The sequence below is a fragment of the Caloenas nicobarica genome, chromosome 4 (genome assembly GCF_036013445.1).
Source record: "Caloenas nicobarica isolate bCalNic1 chromosome 4, bCalNic1.hap1, whole genome shotgun sequence".
Lineage (NCBI taxonomy): Eukaryota > Metazoa > Chordata > Aves > Columbiformes > Columbidae > Caloenas > Caloenas nicobarica.
The window spans coordinates 51911022-51933168 of record NC_088248.1 but is presented as its reverse complement, the minus strand read 5'-3'; the positions used below and the strand labels follow the sequence as shown (position 1 = coordinate 51933168).

General features: G+C 38.2%; 1 protein-coding gene across 1 annotated transcript in view; it reads right to left on the bottom strand.

Moving 5' to 3' along the window:
- The window catches only part of NFXL1 (nuclear transcription factor, X-box binding like 1), a 48367-nt gene extending 28048 nt beyond the window's left edge, over positions 1-20319 (bottom strand). The window contains exons 1-15 of the mRNA XM_065633532.1: positions 20000-20319; positions 18595-18765; positions 18129-18238; positions 15844-15977; positions 13995-14173; positions 13666-13827; positions 13460-13560; positions 12112-12226; positions 11660-11784; positions 10554-10676; positions 9019-9109; positions 5891-6011; positions 5093-5249; positions 4516-4607; positions 1031-1052 (exon numbers count right to left, since the gene is read on the bottom strand). Coding sequence (XP_065489604.1) covers positions 1031-1052; positions 4516-4607; positions 5093-5249; positions 5891-6011; positions 9019-9109; positions 10554-10676; positions 11660-11784; positions 12112-12226; positions 13460-13560; positions 13666-13827; positions 13995-14173; positions 15844-15977; positions 18129-18238; positions 18595-18765; positions 20000-20159 — 1863 coding nt within the window. The 5' untranslated portion in view covers positions 20160-20319. The remainder of the gene's footprint in view (positions 1-1030; positions 1053-4515; positions 4608-5092; positions 5250-5890; positions 6012-9018; positions 9110-10553; positions 10677-11659; positions 11785-12111; positions 12227-13459; positions 13561-13665; positions 13828-13994; positions 14174-15843; positions 15978-18128; positions 18239-18594; positions 18766-19999) is intronic.
- Between the last annotated feature and the right edge of the window lie 1828 nt (positions 20320-22147).

The window sequence follows — 22147 nt, the reverse complement described above, 5'->3', positions numbered from 1 at the left end:
TCACAGCTTGGTTGGACTAATAAATGTGCTACATGAACAGACTGCTGATACATAAACTTTGTTAACAACATTTGGAGATGTTGCCACCACATATCAAACCAACATTAGAACACATACCAAAAGATTACTAAAGAAGGCAAATGGAAAAAGGGGAGGAGGAGTGTCTTTAAATATTTTTATGTGTTTACTGTTTTCTAGAATTTTTTACTAGCTTAAAATGATACTAGGTTCATTACAGTACTGTTAACTGCAATTCAATAGTGAATTTATGCCCAACTTACTAGTAGATATATTCCCAGACAAAGCTATATTAGCAACATTTTTTTAAAAGATTAGTTTAGCAACCATCTTTAAAAGGGAAAAAAAAAAAAGGGTTGATCTTAAATTTCATGACTTTTAGAAATGACTGTGAATAACAATGGTAGTTATTTAGCTTCAAGCGTCAATTAGATATTCTTCTCATGTTAGCCAAAATTGGACAATGACTTCATTCAAAACCGGAGAACACAAAAAAGAACCAAAAAGAAAAGCTAATAAGTAACACTAAAGAAGTTTCCACTATATTGTTTGATTTCATTCATGAATGCTTGAATTCAAATCACATGAGAATTTTCCTGTACAACACTATGTTCCTTATCCTTTTAAAATAAATACAGCAGTTTCTAGAAGAACTGAGTGAAGTATGTGACAGGGAAAGAATAATAACTATAGAATGAGGAAAAAAAAAACCCTCAGAAGTACATAATGAAAAGACCCACCCCTCCAAAAAGAAACACTATTTAAACAACTGCAAGAATATACAAATAGCTTCATCATGTAAATTTTTGTCCAAGACTTCTAAGAAGTTATGTATTCTCCAAAAAGGAACTAAAATACCTTCTGATACGTAAGCCTTTGTGAGAAGGCACTTCGTTGGTTTTAAAATCTAAAAAAGCCATACAATATTTCTCTTTAATGTTTTTTTTTTTCCAGACTGACAAAGTGAGATATATTTCATATTCCACTTTAAAAGGCAGTTTCTGTGACTCACCTCATGCTGCCCAAGACACTCCCTGTTAAAGAGAGAAAAATCGCAGATTTAGAGAACATATATTTCTTTAATAAGGGACTTAAAACAGTGACAGTGCTTTTCACACAAAAATAATGCAATCTATTTTTAAAAGTGAAAACTAAGAGAAAATAATCTATGCAGATCAATGCCTTATCTTTTTCAGTAGTTGTTTGGATTGCTGCATTTTATGCTGACAATCCCAAAAATCAGTGTTTCATGTGCAACTAATTACAGTTGTATATTAATCACTTTTATTTCAGAAAATTTATTTAGAAAGTCATCTGAATTGCTTCTAAATAGCTTTTCCTTTGGCTCTACTAATACATAATTTCATATTTTTCAGATATTTCAGAGAACTATCTAGTCTACTCTTACGTTTATAATTCTACCCCTTTTAGAACAGTCTACCATTCCTAGGAAAGAAAAACTGCCCACTGGTCAGAATTGTGAGGGTATTAAATGTAATGGTGACTCACTCAAACACTCATCTCCTAAAAATTAAATTAATCTTTTCAGAATTTATTTTGAAAAGTATGTTTCTATTTTTGTCTCTGATTTCATATCTGTCATCTCCTTCCCAAGTATTATTTTGATTTCTCCACTGAAATCTTATAAGGGAGGGTAATTATTAACTGTAAATCAGTTCCTAAAAATTTCTAGAACGGTATTTTAAAAAAAAAAAAGTATCACTGGTAACATCTCTAACACAAAGCAACTACCAATCGCTACAGGTGGTGTCTAAGACAGCGGGATATTAGCAAGAGCAATTAGTCTTTCACCGAATATAATGAGAAGCAGATGTTGCACAGGAGCTTTTTCTTCACCCTACACAGTTCATTTATCTTATATCCAAGATAATCTTCCTATAACCAGTTAATTTGGTTTCTAGGACCCCTGCATTCCATTGCAGCATGCTTCTGTCCCACTGCAAGGGGAAACTGCTTACCCAGCCTGATTGACTTCTGCCTCATAACCACTAAATCCATGGATGAGAGATTTCCCCCAGCAACCTTGCATCCACATTGAGATGTAGAGGTGCCAGATGAACTACTAGATGCATAAAAAACTGGCAGAATCAAAGGGTAGCAGCTCATTGTTTGTATCCTACGTGGACACCAGTTACAGGTGGAATTCTTCAGCCTGGGACCTATCTTATGGGTGGTCAGTTTGTTTGTTTTTTCCACAGTAATTTGGAAGAGATTAAAAGCACCAATTTTGCAGACAACACTAAAGGACAAAGCAGTCAGTACATTTGAGGGCAGGGATGGCAATCAGAAGGATCTAGACAGATTGGAGGAATAGGTAGAGAGGAAATTCATGAAATGCAGAGACAACCAAAGTCTTTCACCTGGGACTGACTAAACACTGCAGGCTGGGGACTGACTGGCTGGGGATATAATAGCCTTTCAGCATAAAGGGGAAGGTACAGAGAAGATTGAGCCAGGCTCCTTACTGAGGTTCATAGCAGGGAGGCGAGAGACAACAATCATATTCTCAAAAAAAGAAGGTTCTGACTAGATACACAGTGAAGAAAAAGAAATTTAAAAAAATATCAGTATAAGTATAATCACGGACAGAATGGGGCTGTCCAGAGAGGCTGCAGAATCAATGTACACAGAGGTTTTCAAGGTCTATCTGGACAAAGCTGGAGCAAGTCGGTTGGAATTCAGTGTTGATCTGCTTTGAGCAGGAGGGTGGACTAGATGACTCCATCCCAAGGTACCTTCCAGCCTCAGTGGTTCTGACAAATTAATAGAGCAAATAATTTTCCAGAAACTCCCTTTTAACTGTTTACAGAAACAGACACTGAACACGTTAAATTCAAAATCTGACTGCTCATGTTCAAAGATACCAAAATATTAGAAAACACAACAAAAAGTATTGCAAAACCTCAGTGGTGAAGGATGGAATCCCCACTAACATCCATCCATACAGAGCAGGATTATTTAAGATACTCTCCATTATCGTATTTGTTCAAATGCCACCCTTCCAGCAATGATTCTAAAAGCCCTGCCAATGATCTAAGAACATATCAGATATTTTGCTTTGTAGCAACACGTTGCTTTATATCTATGGTTTTGTTTACTATTATTTTGTTAATTCAGGAAATTTCTCTCGTACCACTTTGATTTAAAAAGAAAAAAATAACTTTACAGTTGCAAAGATCAACCAAGAGAATTAGGATATTCCAGAATTAATGTGTTCTAATGCTAATAGAACCTTAATTTACCACAAGCACTATGAAATGTAATGATGCTTTCTCTAGTTAGAAAATTAAGTACAACTTTTACAGTACGGTTTTCTTCTCACTTAGCAGACATACCTCCTCTGAGGAGGAGCCTTCAGACTAAAAGAGGTGATTTTGTGGTTGGAATTTAGAGGAACTAGAAGATGTGCCCTACCTAAGATATGATGTCACACAACCTACACGAGTCAGTTTCTACAGTCATCTACCCAAACACTGAAACCAGGCTGTTCACAACTACACATTTTTTCACCTCTGGTAGCCTTGGCTTTGAACTTGTATCCAAGTATCAAAAGTACTCAGCGGTCATAGTTTTGAACAGAAGTACAACCTATCATAGTACAATCCTTGACAAATTAAGTTCTGAACATATCTACACAGGCAGTTAAATGGATATTTTTTAGCAACTTCCTCTGTTGTCTTCTCACTTCATAAAATGAGGACATAATCTTCCCTCGTTAAGGGGGGATGTTTAAAAAACAAATAAGCACTAATGACTGTGAAGTATGCAGGGTTTTAAACAGTAAGAGACTACAACACAAAAACAGACCAAAACCCCCAATATTTTTCAGATAAATGTTGAATTGAGTCCTTATTCACCAATGCAAACAGAAGTTCTATCAAATTGAAAACAAATGATGAAAGAAGTCATCACCAGATCTTCCCTTATACCCTCAGTATCATCACAGAAAGAGCTGATTGAGCTCTACTCAAGGAGCAGAACGTCCTGGACAAGTCAAAAATAGAAAGGAGACAAGCAGATGGGATGAAGGGCATCCACCTGCCATTCAGCAGCATACAATAACTGAACAACTGAGAAAAAAAAAGCAATTAATTACACAGAAAATTACAATCCCATAAACCAAGCAAGGTAGAAACTATACAGAAAAAGCTGTATGTTACTGAAGACTATCAAATTACAATGTCTGTCTTTGCAATTCTCATATTTTTCTTTTAAGGCAGCATTGCTAACAACATGTATTAGAAGCAACCAAACTTTACTGTCAAGTCCTTTCATGCAGTGAGCAAACAGTGCAGAAATGTCTATTAGACAATCACCAATGCTCCCAGTTTTATGAGAATGGTGTTCACATAGGCTCATTGCATCTGAAGAGGAAAATACGTTTAATTTCATGTCAATCTCTACGAAAGTATAAAAAGAAAAAATCTCTTTCCATGCCAAACCTTTCTTTTATTTGTTTTCTTTTTTAATACTTACACTGGTATAGGAACCTCGCAGGGAGGACATGGCAATGCAGTTTGAATAAAAGTTGGCTCAGATGGCTGTTCCCAAGGACCTGCAGACTGATGCTGAGAGCAAAAAGCAACACTAGCTGAATAGAAAACATAGACAGAGCTATCTGCTTGACCATAAACAAACATATCATCTAAAGAGATCCCAGTTATAACAAACGCACTTTCTAGTAATTAATGTTTTACTAATGAAAATCTCAACACCTCCTCATCAAAAAAAAGAGCATGAAGGCAAACAAAAAAACCACCAAAACAATTCTAATCATTTAATAGAGGTAAAAATATAAAAATATTTCAGTTACTAACCAAGTGAAATTACCATCATGCAGTGCATGCATGTGTCACATTTAAAGATGCCAAACAATTTCTCACTTCTAACTTGTGCAAATTTTGATGGTTTAGTAACTATCAAGGTTGTTTCTTTTTTTGCTCTTATTAATTTATTTACTCTGAACTGCAGAAGCCTCTGGCATAAGATTAAGGTCAAACAACTATTGATAATTCTTCAGAACACAACACACCATTTTTCACTATTTACTTACTGAGCCAGTTTGCTTCACAAGCGCTTCATCATGGCAGGAAACAGGGCACAAATGACCACACGATAATGTTTTCTGGCAGGACTGATGACATGGAGGACACCGACCAAAGTGGCAATAGTGTTTCTCCTGGGTAGGGTGGTGACAGGTAGGCGGTCGACTGAAGTAAAATCCAAGAATGAATCAATATGACAGCAAGTTACAGTCACTGAACAGTTATGCTCAAAATACAAATAATTGAGATGAACAAGTTATTTTTTTTTAAACTGAGTTTGCCTCTCACCTTCAGCAGTCGTGAATACTACAGTAAAATTATACTGGAGTTCTAAATTAAATTAAATCAAATCAAAGTTGGTTTTGCATATTCAAACAGCTATTTCAATCCTAATTCTACTCTGCACTGAGTAATCTTGCTACACCCCAGCAGAAAGTATTCTCCTTCTTCCTTTTGCTAGTCAAGTTTTCTAGGTAAACTGCCTCATGGAGTTACTTCAAAATGTACCAGAGATGACTTGAAGAAGGGAGTGGGACTACAGAACTAGAAGTGCTCAGCAGGACAGAACTTCCCCCCCTGACAGCAGCAAGCTGCTCGTGAAACTACAGCATCAAAGGGTCATCTGATAGGAAGGATTATTGCTAATCTCCATCTGCATAGTCAAGAATATAGAAAACTGAGAAGTAATATCCACAATCATATTAAAGGAGTATTTTTTGCCTTTTGAAGTGATGTTTGACTACTTTCTTTAAGGACACCTCAAACTCCACTGAAGAACTAGAAGCGCAGGTGCTTTCTATACTGACCTGCAGAGCTGTTTGCATCTCGGGGGTTTGATGGTGCGCTCTCTGCCACAGGGGACTTTAATAACAGTTTTCCCACAATTACATTTCACATCTACGATCTCTGGACATGGATTGCAACTACCTAAAAACAAATATGTTAACAATATGATAATCCGAATAAGCTACCGATTATAAAAACTGGTAACTAACATAACTCTGAATATGCACAAGGTATAATTGTCCTCTTCTGCTCGATCTAAATAATAGCTGGCTGTTGTTTTTTTATTTCTGCTTAGTTTAAAATGCCTCTTGGGAAAGAGAATTTCACCAGTCTTAAAGAACAGTAAAAATAATCTTGATTATTCTACAGTTGTTAACTGGTATCAAGTTAGAAACAATTTCCCCCTCACATTTTAAAAAGAAGTCAGCATAATTAAAGCCCAGTCATTTGGATCACACGACAATTAAATAGTTGCTATTTGTATTTCAGTCTTACATGCGTATGAAGATGTATCATCTTTCGTTTCTATTCAAAAGTTAGAAAAGAGACACTGAAAACCTGGTACGATAAACTTTGGCAGATTCTGTATGGTATTAAAGAAGTGTTCGTCCTTTATGTATAATTAATGCTTTCTTGAAAAGATCCTCCTCATTTATAAAGTTACTCGTGCTACTAACCTGACACATTAAAAAAAAAAGAAGAGATCTGGAAAATACCTTATGTTTTAATTTCGGGCTCTCCCACACTATTTATTCATCAAGTGCCAACTGCTAAGTTTTATTATTGGCTTATTAACAATAAGAATATGCATCTTACAAAAAAAAAAAAGGCAAATTTAAATGTGGGATTTTGGCTTACTAATCATGTTGCATTCTGAAACTTTAGAGAAAGCAAAGCTTTGATAGCATTATTGGCAGCACAACTTTTTAAGATTCTGACTTGTTAGCAGGATCTGAGAAGCAATACTTCGAGAAGTGGATCTCTCAATGACAAAAGGCTGCTGAAGAAAAAAGGATGGAAGTACACAGTCTTTATATTAAATTATATTATATTATATTACATTATTTATATTAAATTATATTATCAGCACACATTAGCTACTGCTACAAAATAAACTGAAGGTCTAAATCTATGCTGCCCAAAATGGCTAATATGTGTACAACTTTTAAAAATATTCTATTAACAAAGACAACTGCCTACATTCTCAATAAGATGGGAGAGATCTTGTATAAGCCTGAAGTTAAGGTGAGAGCACAGCGTTCTCAAATCAAGTGTTATAATGTACTACAGTAAGAAATAAAACACTTCTGTTTCTTTGCAACACATTCTAAATTTCGGCAAGCATGCTAAAATACCTAAGGAAAAAAAAAATGTAAAAATCAAACCACAAACAGAATTGATTAAGTTACCTGTTTTCAGGGACTCTGGCTAAAGGCCAAGAGCTTACTATCAGCAATCACTAATAATCCTGACATCAGGTACCTTCTAAAGGATCTGATCTAGCAAGTTATTTTCTAGAAGGCATACTATTTCCTTTAAAATCAGTGGTCACTGAGATCTGGCAGCTCACTGCAAAACCAACCTGACCTGGTATTACATACCAAAGATAAAATAATTAACTATAACTTTCAGCAGCTATTAAAATATTGGTGTATAAGGAGAAACATATGAATATAAATATTTTGAAATAAAAATCATTGCCTTCACTAGGAATATTTTCAAACATTCTGACAAGATATTACAAATTGTATTAGACTGCAATTTGTTAAAGCACAAATTATTTTCTTTTCTGAATTTATCATCTGATATCTTAGTTATTAGCTTCATTAGATGCCTAAATTCTGGCAAGAGTTAGCACTTAAATATTAATAATTGCACTGTTTTGATAAATTACATACACTTTGAAGTGTATATATTTGTATACATATTTACATTCTCAAAGTTCACTTTTGTTTTCTTATAGGCACTGCTTTATCATTTTTCCATTGCTGTTAGCTATTAGAAGTCGCTGCCACTTTAAGCCAGGCTGCAAGCTATTCAATGTAAAAGTTTATCCTATAATACAGCACTAATACCTTAGTTTTCCAACTAGAATTTTATTCTATGATTTAGTTCTCAACCAAAATAATGGAGAAAAATTATGTTACCAGTTTTCTTCTGACAGTACAAAAAAAATTACGTATTTCTAGGATTTTGGAGAGGTACAGGGGTGGTAGAAGAAAGGACGGGGAAGAAGAAAAGGGTCACAGTTAACAGAAAAAACAAACCACTCGTTTGTGGTGACAGATCTAATAGGTTAACTGGGACAACTACCACATTTACCTGTCCTGTCCACTTAAAAATCACTGCCTCAAAAGTAAGATTGGCTGAACAAGTTGTAAATTATTTCCTAAGTTGTTGCAATTTATAGCCCAGAATACTATGGGAAATCACATAGGGTACTCAGCTGCCATTTCAGCAGGGCAGCAGCTTCTGTGGGGAAAATTGCTGAGGGGGCGGCTGCTTTTTCAGTCATTCCAATTTAATCCCCTACCAAGCGAATGTCAAAGCAATCGGCCAGGATAAAAGCTGCCAGGTAATTTTGGCCATTTTCAGCATCTTTTTAACCAAGGTCACTGGATGCAGAAGTAAACTTTTTTGTTATCCTTCATGTAGTTAGTAATAAGTTCTTATTTTGTCTTTTACCAGTGAGGTACCAATACACATTCAAATTCCATATTTTTTTTAAAGTTTTTATTTTAAGCACATTTATATCACACATTGTGTTCTAGGATTTTTAAAAACCATCCAGACTCAACCAGCACAGTCATTTCTATACATAGCTGGACTTTGCTATAGTCAGTGAACAGAATTATTTGGAGAAAAAAAGTCAGGCTATGGATTTTGAATTAAGGAGCTGGAAAGAGGACAGAGCATTTTCAGAGGAACAATACTAAGCAAAATTACTAGGTAAAAACTCAGGTTGTCATTATGTAAATCCTTAAGCTCTAACTACCACTAAAATCCTTTCAAACACACTGCCCTCACAAAAAGCCCACATGCAACAACGGAGAGAATTCATTAAGCACCACACAGAGTCATGCAACCACGAAGTTGGGCAAAAACAAACAATATTCCATCACTATGGGGATCCTTCACCTGTTCTTACCTCTGTGGCAGCCTGAAGGACATTTGTGATTTCTGCAGCCCAGAGTCCGCCCACAGACTTGATCGCAAGGTGGACAGTTTCCAGGACAGCACTATTAAAAAAAAATATACTTTATGTAACTGAAAACTTTTCTGGTACAAGTTTGCCCTCTTCTACTATCTCATTTTTTCAGTACTACTTAAATTTTTGTGCAATTTATTCCAATATCCTCAAATTCATGCCAGGTATAAAAAGAAGGCCATCTGTAAAGTTGTTTTTAAAAAATTAAGTTATAAAATAACAAGAAAACACATTTGAAAGCATCATTTTAACACACTAAAAAGGCAGAGGGCTTCCAAAAAGCATAACAATACTTTTAAAAGTTCAAATTCTTACAATATTTTAATCCAAAATAATTTCAGAAAATTATACACAGGATATCCAACAGTTTGCCCCATTACTCTGCAATTTCTTCCGCTTTTATGCCACATTGTCCCTGGCACAAAAATGTTGCTAACCACTTTTTTTTTTAAACACTTTAAAAAACAACCACAACAAACGAAACCAAACACCAACAAACAACAAAAAAACCCCACAACAAACCAACCAACAAACACCTCACCTTTTTAGTAAAGGTCAGATAACTTTAGGATCAGTTATTTACTTTCTGTTCTTAGATAAAGTAGTAATGTGGAAGAACTGGAACACAACACATCACCATCACATTGGTGTATGTCAGGTCAGGAGAGACCTCCATTTTTAACTTAAAAGGTACCCTCCTTCCAAACTCTATCAGGAAGGATGACAATTAGGAAGAGAAATCTGGATTTTTCAGCATAAATTAAGGATGCCAAGATTGTATTTACTTGTTTTGCCATCTTTTCACATAAAGTAAATTCACTGTAATAATAATAATAATTATACTCAAAATTATTTAAGAGTAAAACTCTATTTTTCATGCCTGTTTGCAGTAAGAAGTCCAACTTTTGTGATGTCATAATTCACACATAGCAGGCAACTGTCAGCTCTTCTTGCATCAATAAACTGAAAAGACAGGTCTGAGCTATCAATCATTCCTTTGACTTGAAATGAGAAGGGAAACAAAACTCAGTTTCCCAATTGTCAGACCACTACAGCTCGCAGGAATGTGTATTAGAAGGTGGGCTGGAATGCTGCATTGTCAAAAATAAGAGTGTGTCCCTTACAGAGTTAAGAGAGATTCCCAGCTCTTCCTACAACATAAGGAAATACATGGATTTAACTATGTCAGAATGCATAAAATATCAGTAACTACTCAAGTATCTGAAAGTAAAACTGCCTTCTGGAACTAGAAAGTTGTCAGTTTTTAAGGCCACTGAGTTTTTTTTTTATGACATGCTGTTCAGAGAATTCTGGTACACTGCAAACTAATTTGAACGATGTTGAAGAAAACTCCGCTTTCTATACAATAACATGAGGTGGAACAACAGATTGATGTGACATGTATAAAATATTATATCTAAATACGAATGTTATCTAAACAATACATTTAAGAAAGATCATCTCTGGACACTTACCTTTCTTCTACATTGGTGCTTCTGGCAATCACGAATTTTAGTACACTTTGTTTCGCACAGATATGGCTTATGACATGGCAGGCGTTTAGTGTGCTTTCCACAGCGACACTGTTTTTCAACTTCCTGAGCAGCAACATACAGAAAAAAGCAGGGTATTTTTAATACAAAAAAAAAAAAAAAAAGAGACTGGAAAATAAAATGTTCTACTATTAGCTGTAAAGAAAAGTTCGTGGGACAGCACATTACAAGGCTCTATTCACAACAGGAAGTATATCACATGCTTGGAGCAGATCACCTATCTGTGCAATAACTATTAATACTTGGGGACCTTGTGCTGGTATTGCAGACACTGTGCTCTGAATGGCACTTCACTGTACCCTTGGTCTCACCAAAAAAGAAGCCACTTCAAGGGAACCACTCAAGCGCGTAGTGTAACATGTCAAGCGTAAATGCAAAACAAATTCATCAAAAAAGTACCTCTCCTGCCTAGTAAACTAGATTCATCCATCATGTAAGAGATAATTAAGAAATAGGTGAGCAGGTTTATCTGACCTTCATCCCAGCTATCGTGTGCTAATTACTTTCACCACAGACTTTGTAGCCAAAGCTGGTTCAGGAAGACACAACTGAGAGCAAGCAGAGCAACAGCTCTATAGGTCAGACCACATAAGCTCTATAGATAGAGCAGAATAAAATCTTATTTTCTTACTAACAAGGAAATAATGTTGTGTTACAGCATCTTCCACTTCACTAATGAAGAAATAGTGTAATAAGACAAAGCACCAAGGAAGCTAGAAGAGCTGCAGAAAAATTGCCTTTTAGGGCACAATTAATTAAAAAAAGTAAAAAACCCCAAACCAATCCATATTGTTATAAAACCCTCATCCATGCCTTAATTCAGATACATAATGCTCAGCTATTAATTCAGAATTGTGTTGGGATGGGATGGGGGAGGAACAGGGAAAAAATGTGTTGCTTTTAATGAACAGGAAGTCATAGATTTTGTGATAGATATGACGGCATTTTCCTTAGGAGACTTGCACTGTTCCAGGCACGCAGTGTTTAAAAACCTTAACACAATGTGAACTTGCTACAGTAAGACTAACCTGTCTGCATATTTCACAAGGACCTCGATGACAGCGCTGTGAACATTTATGGATGCCACATTCCAGAACTTTGTCACAACTATCGCCACAGGTGGGCACATCTTCTGTACAAGGCAGTGTAAACTCTATATGAAGACAAGTACAAGCAAACATGTAGAAAAAAAGCCAAAATATTTTGAAAAAAATGCACTGGGTAATACAAGTTCAAATGCCAATTTTCTCATTTTTTTAAAAAAGCTTCTCTAGAATTACTCTATTATTCACATTGCCAATTAAACCCCTGGTACTAAATAAAGCTTTGAAAGAATTAAGCAAAAACATTAAGCTGTCACAGTTCACTGTAAGAACTTCTCATGGATCCTGCCCTGCAGAATTAACTGAAACTCCTGACTGTCAAAGACTGGATAACTTTTTAAAAATTTATCTTAAAAAAAAAAATAAAAGGAGCTTACTTGATTTTCCACATGGACAGGACCTTTTCCCAGAACGAGGACAGTCTCCACAGGGACCAGCATGACAAACTTGTTCACATGTGTGATTACCACAGCGCAAACGTTTCCCACACACCTGGAAAACTCAGAGAAACCAAGAGAATGCAATGTAACGGAACTTCATACCAAGACAGAGCAACTCAAGGGGAAAAACTCAAGGCGAATTTAACTTTTTCTGAATTTTGTTAACAAATCTTATGTTTGCCAAGTTCACCAAATAAAACTGGTCACGCCTACAGTGATTCTGACTGGAAGACCACCGTACACTGAGGAGTTCGTGGTCTACCTAACAGTGAACCTGAGTAGTCCCAGCCTGCGCTGTGCTGCATGTAGAGCTTGGCCTTCAGGCCTGTGTTGTGCTGCACATATCCCACGGCCACAGGATAAACTTACTGTAGCAGAAGAGATTAGAGGCAGCTCCCACTTGGTACCAGTGATTATGCCACCTGCATGTCCTTGCCTTTATCTAAAAGTGCAGCAAGAAGTTCTCATCTGAACATCCTTCCTGTCTGACAGTAGAAATGATGAACAGAGTTGCTTTCTTGAAACAAAATCCTACAATAGCTTCAATGACCAAAATGGGGTAACCCTTTTTACAGATGGGGGGGTCTACACTGCATGCTGCATGTGGATCAGAAATCCATTCAATGCTGCATAGCTTGGAGCTCCCAGCATCTAACAGCCCATACTATTCTTTAGATTATACTCCCCTTCTCTATAGTGTTAGCTGAAATAAATTGCATTTTAATTGTTACTATACAGAGGCTGAGCACCTTTCTTACCAGGATCATAATAACCAAGTACCTCCTGGTACAACTTGCCCCCTGCCACTTAATTTTATAAATTATTGTTTTTTTGTTTTTTTTTTTTTTTTTACAGACTGTAAAGCCATAGCCTTGGTCCAAAGAATGACCTGCAAATATACTTCAAAGAATGAATCACACAGCTTTCATTCTGTTAGTAAATCTCATGAAACTCTTAGCTACTAAGCTGTGGTTTCATGCTTAATTTTTGAAGGTAGCAGCTGAAATTTCAACCTCAAGTGCAAGAAAACAGAATACACAAGGTCAAATTAACTGCCAGCTTAACCCTTGCATAACTCCAGAACAGTGACATTTTAACTACTGGCAGAAATTAACAGAGCCAGGAAGTAGATCCATTCTCAAACACTGCTGCTCATGTTTTTGACTGCTTTTTCAAAACCTAAAAAATAAAATTATTTCCTTACTGAATGAGTTTTTCCAACCCTTAATACACTGAGTAATCAAGTTTTATAAAGATGAGAAACAAGCTAAAAAGGTCAGCATACCTGATCACACTGCCACTGAGGACTTGCACAAAATCTTTCTGCTGTCTGTCTTCCACAGATGCACTGTTGTTTACTGACTCGAGGACAAGGCTGACAATCTCCTGTGTGTAATTGTGAAGTGACATTGAGAGTAGGAAATGCAAAAGAGTGATGTATCTTAACAATTAAAATAACTACTCCTATGAGGTTTAAGAAGGTGGGTCTACCTGCATGACAGGAATTCTCACAAGTGTGCTGTCCACACAGCAACATTCGTCCACATGGCAGGCAACACGACCACTCCTTGGCACTGCACCTTCGGGGCACAGGTTGGGCTTTCTTACAGTGACAGGTTGTTGTGACCATCTTTGGGCAAGGTGGACAAGGTCCTAAGTACAGGAAAAAGAACACCTCACTAATGGCCATTCGGCAGATGCAGCCTTAGCTACACTTGGTTTATTCTGAAAACTTTACATATAGTTAGCAGATTTTAAGTGAAACTCTGTAACAGCTACAAAAATACAGGTCACATAACCAAGAGATGCAACAGATTTACCTGGATGACAAAGCAGCAAACATTTATGACCACAAGGAGGTTTGAATTCCCTCTCACAGATCTGACCACAGGAGTGAGGTATCAGCCACGGGTCCAGTGTTGGATTTTCCACTTTTCCACAGTAACAGTAATACCTACTGGGAGTTTCAGACCGTTTGTATTCAAATCTGCACTTTGGACTACAACAAAAGAAAAAGGCAGTGAAAAAACAAGCAATCTTTTATTTTATTTTTTTTTTAACAGTTTTTATTATTTCAGTTTCCTAAGATTGTTACCAGGCTACCAATTAACATTTCGACAACAACTGCAACCAACAACAACATAATTAAATTTATAACATACAATAAAGGTGTTGCTATATGTCAGATTTTACAATATATTCATTAGAATGTCTAAACAATTGTCCTATCACTGAAATATTTTCTAAGAATATACACAAAAAATTCAGTGTAGCAAGCATACAGAACAATTTTTACGTAATACCAAAGAAATATATGCGGCAAAGGGTTAACCTATTTAAACAGAACCAATAAAAAAAAAGATATTAAAAACCAGGTTATTACCAGTAGTAATTTATAAACTATGTAAAACAAAATTTAGCGATGCTATTAAAACTATGCATAATAGTGAAAATTTTATCTAGAAGATTTTGGATTGTACCAGTGCAGCATTTTAAATATCATAAGATGCACACCTTTATTTATTTTCCTTGATGATGTCGGGTATTTAAAAATACATTATTCCTAAAGGTAGACAGGCACCAAATGTCTCAAACTTGTTAGTGCCACAGGCCCTGAAGGTCTGGGTGCCAGCCATGGACGAGGGAGGCAACACAAGGAAGAAGAAACAAAGCAGCTCCCATTTGTGGCTACACAAGGAAAAGACAACGGACAAGGAACTCCTCCTCAGAGAGCAATGGAGGCTTTGAAAGACCTACATACTCATTTTTAATCAAACAAAATGTCAATTTGCCCCTATATAATACATTACAGGCCATAAACGATTTCTCCATAGTGACTGCACTATTTTATCATGTGCTTAAATATTAAATATAATACTATTCACCTCGAAATTTTTTTGTTATAAACATTATACCCAAACACAAAACTAGTTGATAGTAGAAAAGGAATTATCAACTTGAGATGCTGTGAGCCAACAATTTTATACCTTGTTTCCTAAGCAAACCTGCTCTCTTAGGTCCCAGTTAATAGAGCCTTTGAATCCATCAGGCACTTTCAACCAAATTTGACAGAGGAGTGTGTCTCAAAGATATTACTACAAGTTTCCACATAAAAGTAGGTGGGCAAACAAAGCCCAGAGCAAACAGGCACAGGGAAAATCTGACTGAACTTTCAGACAGCTTTATTATTCATACAGCTACAATATTACCACCTTCTTTTTACAATCTCCTGTAAAACTGCAATACTGGCTTTAACACTTGAGTTACACAGAAACCAAAAAGAAAAAAAAAAAAAAGAAACCCATAAATCTTGCTATTTTAGAACTGTTTTATTTACATTTATTTCATGGTGCCAATTTTGAAAGTGACAAATATATAAAGCCATTCAGAAATAAACATTAGACGCTGAGATACCTGATAGATAAGTTACCTTCTCAGAGGTTGAAAGAAATTTGATGCAGCAGGTTTTTAATATCACTGTGAAATATTCCTGAATCATGTTAATGAAAACTTTAAAATAATTCAGAAAAACAATTGAAAAGTCCATCTTCTAAACTTTTGTGTGTGTGTCCATGTCATTTGCAAGTACCATTCCTTTCTAAAGTAACTCCAATTTGCATATGTTTCGCAATAAAAGTATATTTTGTAAATGTACCATGAAGAGCTCACCATGGCCAGGGATAATCTTTCTTCCCAAAATCATCATCTGTCAAAGGAGAAGAGACAAGGAAAAGGCTGTCCTTGGCCCACTTTTGGATACACACCAAGTGAAATATACAGAAGCATCCACAACAGCTCCAGACCTAAAGAGCAGATATAAGTGCCAAGTGCTTTATATCGGGTTTCCTTCTGTTTCCATTTATGAACATCCATAATATCTAAAGACAAGCATGCTATTTTTCCATTTCAAAATGGGTTTCCAAAGACAGATTGTATCTATTGTTAGATTAATAAAGGCAGTTTTATTGTTACGGATTCATACCTATGATGTTTTTTGCTGCTGCTGCGGGAACTTCTTCCCAAGGCTTACAGAGTGCAAAATACTCACATAATCATAGAAATGTTGATATAAACACACTGTTGGAGGTCACATAGCACAACCTTGTGCCCAAAGCAGGACTACTGCCAATTAGCTCAGTCACGGCTTTGCTTAACAAAGTTGGAAAATCCTGAAGGACGGGGACTTTACAACTGTCCTGGACAACCTGCTCCAAGTTCCCAGTACCCAATCTGCACCTCCCGATTTGTGCCACTGCCACCTGTCACCACAAAGATGACTTTGGCTTTAGCCACCTTCACAGTTCCAAGCAGACAGGGACTGCAATCGTATCATCCCTTAGCCTGCTCTCTGCTGGACTAACCAAGCCCAGCTCTCCCACCACCTCTCTGCCTGTCCCATACTCTAGGTCTCTAGACATCTTGGCAGTAAAAGTACTAAAAAGGACTTCTCTCCCTTTCAAACTTCAGGATTTACATACAATGCTAGCAAGAAAAATATTTTTATTAAAAGTGTAGCTTTCAACATAGTGTCTTTTCTTCAAAGAGCAAGAGAGGTATAAAATGGAACAGAATTAAAAGCAAATGTGTGGAAGATTAAGTTAATTTTGCCAATAACCTGTCTCCATCACTAAACCTCTATGTTCTTGTTCCCAGTGTATGCCTCTTTGTCAGTTCTGGAGTGAAATCAATTTTTTGCTTAGAATATCAGCCTGCTGCTGAAAAGCAATTTAAATAATAGAAATGCAGTTTTATGACTCTGGAACTTTCCACATATTCGTGTCTTAAATTGTCAGCTTAGAATTACTGTAATGATTTGATAAGAGAAATGCAGCAGAAAATACAAGTTTTCACTTCTTTATTTTTCTAATAACTTAGGACATTGTTATAAAATTATACTGTGAAAACAAGGAGATTTTCCCCATTAACTTATAGAGGACAAAGCCAATGACCCAAGTTTCTAAAAGTATAATAACTAACTTCCCAAAACTAAAGCTAAACAGGAGATATTAGGTAAACAAACACACTTGGCTGAAACTTACAGATTCAACACAACTAACAAAACATTGAGTTATAAAAGACAACTTCCAAGTTGCCAAATCATCTCACTTCTGCTGAGATTAACTCTATCAAGAGACACAGAACTTTAAAATTAAGCTAAACATATATGTTAAGGTCTGAAAAAACATGGAATAAATATGTTAAGAATTAATACAAAATATATTGCATTTCTTTCCAGAAGAATTAATGACTACAGTTTCATTGGATACTTGTAGTCCGTGTACATCCAGCATAAGAAGTTAAAGATTTTCTGTACCTTTTTCTTTTAATGTTAAACATTCAGCTGCAAAAACGTTTTTGATTTAAGTAACTGTAACAGAAACAGTGTTGGGCCTGTCAACAACAAAGGGAAGTTGAAACAACAATGAAAATGAAAAAGGTTTGTCCTGAAATCTCTCCCACAAAAAAAGTACCTATATGAAGTAAGACAATCTACCCAGACATGTCACCCTTCTCTTTCACCTGATCAGCCTTTGGAGTAGCAAATTTTATCTTGGCTCCCTTGCTATAAGTCCAACAAGAATATTTCCTAATTTCCTAGTATTTCTTGCTTTTGTGTTTGCCATGACATAGCTTATTGAATAAGTCATTGCAAGCACTGGCCTTCCTGCACTTCTTTATTTTCATCTGCTACCATTTGAAATTTAAAAATAACTATTTTACATTACAATAATAAACTTACGTCAAAAAAATACATATTCTGATTACAAGCTACATAAGTATAAGCACTTATTTCTTCAAGTGCTTGAAAAAACCAAAGATGTCAAATGTTGCATTAAGAACTCTATTATTTTAAAGCTATCAATCCCAATAATTACGTTAGTAATATAATTAAACACAAGTTATTCAGGCAGTTATATATGCTTTATTCTCAAAGACTACTGTAAAATACTTACAGCTTGGTTCCTTTTAACTGAAGCAATGCAGATCAGACATGTCATAGCCCCTGACTGAAAAGCTTCATTCATGTACTGTCTTGTACGTTCCAGTTCACCTGCATCTCCATCTTTAAAGTATAAAGATTTTTAAAACAATCAGTAACGTTTGATCTGCTATTCTGTACATGTTAAGACTACTGCAAAAGTATATATGTTTTTTTCTCTGAACAGATGCCAGTCATATATTATGACAAAACCACATTATTAGAAGTATTTCAGACAGTTTCCAAACTGTACCACTGATTCTGCACAAGAAGCAAGAAGTATTGCCGATGTGCATTGCTGGGAACAAATATTTTTAATACAAGACATCAGAATAAAGTGCCTTCCCTCCAATTATGGAAGAATTCTAATAAACAGCCAGTAATACAGCATTGTTTATGCTTTCATACCAAAATAAAAGTAAATAAATGAAAAAAATTACCAGTTTGACTGGTGTAAACATTAAATGTTTTGACCAAAATCTTTCCTTGTTTTTCTTCAGCATCTTCATCATCATCTTCAGATGAGGAGCTAAATTGGTCTTCAACTAGCTTTTTTGCTGCAGCCTGATTAGCCTTCTTAATTTCATCAAATTTCTTCAGTGAAGATAATTCTATTAAGAGAACAAATTAATGATTATTAATAGCGTAAGTTAATCATAACCACATTCAGTTTTACATACTTTCAACTGTCCTTTTCTTTAAAGAGCTTGGCGGTTTTATATTTTTAAGGGCAGTACGTTGCTACATTTTCAATATCACACAAGAGAGAAATTGTATTTTCTTCTTTACTAAGTATTATCAATAAAATCCACAGAAAGAATTATTATCTGTTAATTACTGCAGACAAACCCAACCAAACATGCTAGAATACATGCATCTAAAATGCTGCTTTATGAAAAGGATACTTCAAAACCCACACACACACTTCCCACACAGACACAACTTTTACAGCATGAGGAAGAAAAAAAAAAATCAGGCAAAGAGTGACAAAAGCAATTGTTATAATTTGCTGGTATCATACAGGTACCTCTACCAGCATTTGGTGGGGCTTGTTTGTTTGTTTTCATATGACTTTTATTGATCTCTCTCCATTCAATAAGTCTTTATTGCAAGAGTGGGTTCATGCAATTTCACAGCTAGCAACATTAAAAGGGACAGGGTATTTTAATATAAGGTTTTTTAAAAGTTATTGCGTATGAAATAAAAGAAGACTATCACATGGAGAAAAAAATATATAACTTAACAGAGTTCATAATAAACCAAAGTGCCTTTAAGATAACATACCACAGAGATATAAAAGTCTTCAGCAGGTCACAGGTCTTAATAACTTCCTAGTTCTCCGCATTAGGCTATTACACCAAATATATTTACTGGGGTTCGTGAAGTGTAGTTTCAGGGCTTTCCTTAGGAAACTACGCTGGCACGAACGGGGTCGGCGTTTGGCACTTCTCTACCTGCGAAGGTGGGGTTACCCGCGGCCCTTCCGCAGCGGGGCCGTGTGGCACACAGACCACAGCGCCGGGCAGCGCTCTCCGCAGCACTTCCAACCCTACCGAAAAACAGCTGCTGCGCCCTGTACTCCACACGTTCCTCCCCTGCTCGAGGGGCGCTGCCTGTGCCCTCCGGGAGGGCCGGCCCCCGAGCCCCCCGTTCCCCCTGAAGGTCCCAGGAGGCGGTACGCGGGCTGGCCAGCGCCGAGCGCACACGAGCGGCCCCCGGGAGAGCCCCGACCTGGACGCCTGTAGGGGGTCCCCAAGGCCCGGCTGGGCTCCGGGCCACAGCCGGCTCCCCAGCACGGCACCCCGCAGCCCCGGGCCGGAGTAGGGGGCAGGACGCGACACTCACCGCTGGCCCCCTTGCCGCTGGTCTCCGCGGCCGCAACGCCGGCACCGCCGCGGGCCCTCGGGGCCGGGGGTCGGCCAGCCGCCCCAGCGCGGTCGGCGAGCCCGGGAGCAGGCCTGGCGCGGCCCCGGCCCCGGCCGCCCTGGCGCCAGGGCGCCTCCATCTCTGCCCCGCCAGTGAGCGATGGACTGCGGAGAGAGGCCGACCCTGCCCCACACCCCGGCTGGAGCCGCCCCGCGGCAGCTGTCCCGCCCCGGCCCGCCCGGCCCGGCCCGGCCCGGCCCCTCGTCCGGAAGCGGCGGCAGAGGCGGCCAGGGCGCCGCGGGGCTCCCGCGGCAGCGCGACTACAACTCCCAGCGCTCTCCGCGCAGGCAAGGCGGAAGTGGCGGCTGCGGACTCCAACACCCAGCGTGCACCGGGGCGCCGCGCGGCTGCGCAGCCTCGGCAGGGCGGTGGCTGCAGCCGCCAGCGGGCGGGGGGACAGTGGCACTAATTGCTGATTTTAGGTATCGGCCGTGGCAGTGGGGGCCCGTCCCGCGCTCGTTAATCAGAAAAACGTTTGCTGCTGTCCAGGCTGGCATCTCTTTATTACTTAATGCTTGGATTTCTTCTTACCTGAAGCAATGGCTTCAGCTGCTTTTCACAGAATCGTTTAGGTTGGAAAAGACCTTTAAGGTCAAGTCCAACTGTAAACCTGACACTGCCAACTCCACCTTTAAACCAAGACCCTAAGAACCTCATCTAAACGCCTTTTAAACCCCTCCAGGGATGGTGACTCCACCACTTCCCTGGACAGCCTGTTCCAATGCCTAACAACCCTTTCTGTGAAGAATTTTTTTCCTAATATCCAATCTGAACCTCCCCTGGCGCAATTTGAGGCCATTTGCGTTCATCGTATCACTTGTTATTTGGCAGAAGAGACCAACACCCACCTTGCTGCAAGCTCCTTTCAGGTAGCTGTCGAGAGGGGTGAGGTCTGGCCTCAGCCTCCTTTTCTCCAGAGTAAATCTTCAGCAGCTGTTTCTGCGGCACGTGACTCTTGCACACATTTCCTTCACAGCTCCTCCTCAGAGTGCGAGAGTTAAATTCAGCCATAAAGCGTGTTTAGAAACTTCACTGAACTATACCCAGAAGGTTTTACTGCACAGAAGTACATACCGAGGAACCTGTGTGCTTACTGAAAAGTGTGTGTGTGGTGTGATCTTCCACCCTCGTTCTTGATTCTTCTTTTCGGAAACCTGCCAAATGTGTGCTGCTTGTAGGAAATCAGTGACGTTACCTCAACAAATATTTTTTCAGAATTATAATAATAGTCAGGTCCTGCAAAGGTTAGAAATTAATGTATTCAGCCCATGAAGGATTTGATTATTGCCAACCTTGTGACTGGGTGTGTTCCCCCCACCCTGACCTGACCTTTTCCCCGTGAGCCTGCTCAAGTGTTTACTGCCTGTGGCCATCGTGATGGATGCATCTGGTAGTTGGCAGGATGGCAAGTAGCATCACCTATTATTTATGTAGGCATAGAGTCCAAACTCCTTAAAAGAATGGGCTCTTGACAATTGGAATAATTGGGAAGCCGTTGAAGAACACCTAAAAGTAATTATGGGCATGAAAGATGGAAAAGGGAAAGGAGTTATTTGCAAGATGCTAGGGGATAACCGTCAAAATGCCAACAAGCAACTCCCTACATGGGCAGAATTAATACACAGCGTTGTTAACTGCAGCTGTGAAATGGGCTGGGATGATGCACCAGCTGAAAAGCAAAACCTGAGGCTCTAGGAGGAGATCACAAAGTAAGACCTATGAAACAGGCAACAGAAACTATATCAAATGGAAACAAATTCTAAAACGCACAAAGACTCTGGGATGGAGAAATGAATTATGGAGGAATGCATTAGCCCTAGGCATTCCCAGAGCCATGATTCAAGGTCAGCCTACTATTGTAATCTTGAGATAAGAGCGAAAAGAAACGAAGGACCTTCAACTCCTTCAGTGGCAGTCCCCAGAACAGGAGACAACCACTTCCTCTGCCTGAGGGAGGAATTACAGGGCATGAAGCAACATCTGGGAGGCAACTGGGCCTGCCTGTCTGGAAAGCGGAGGCTTATCAGTGGATAAGTGACGATGGCCCATATATTTTAATTCCAGTTG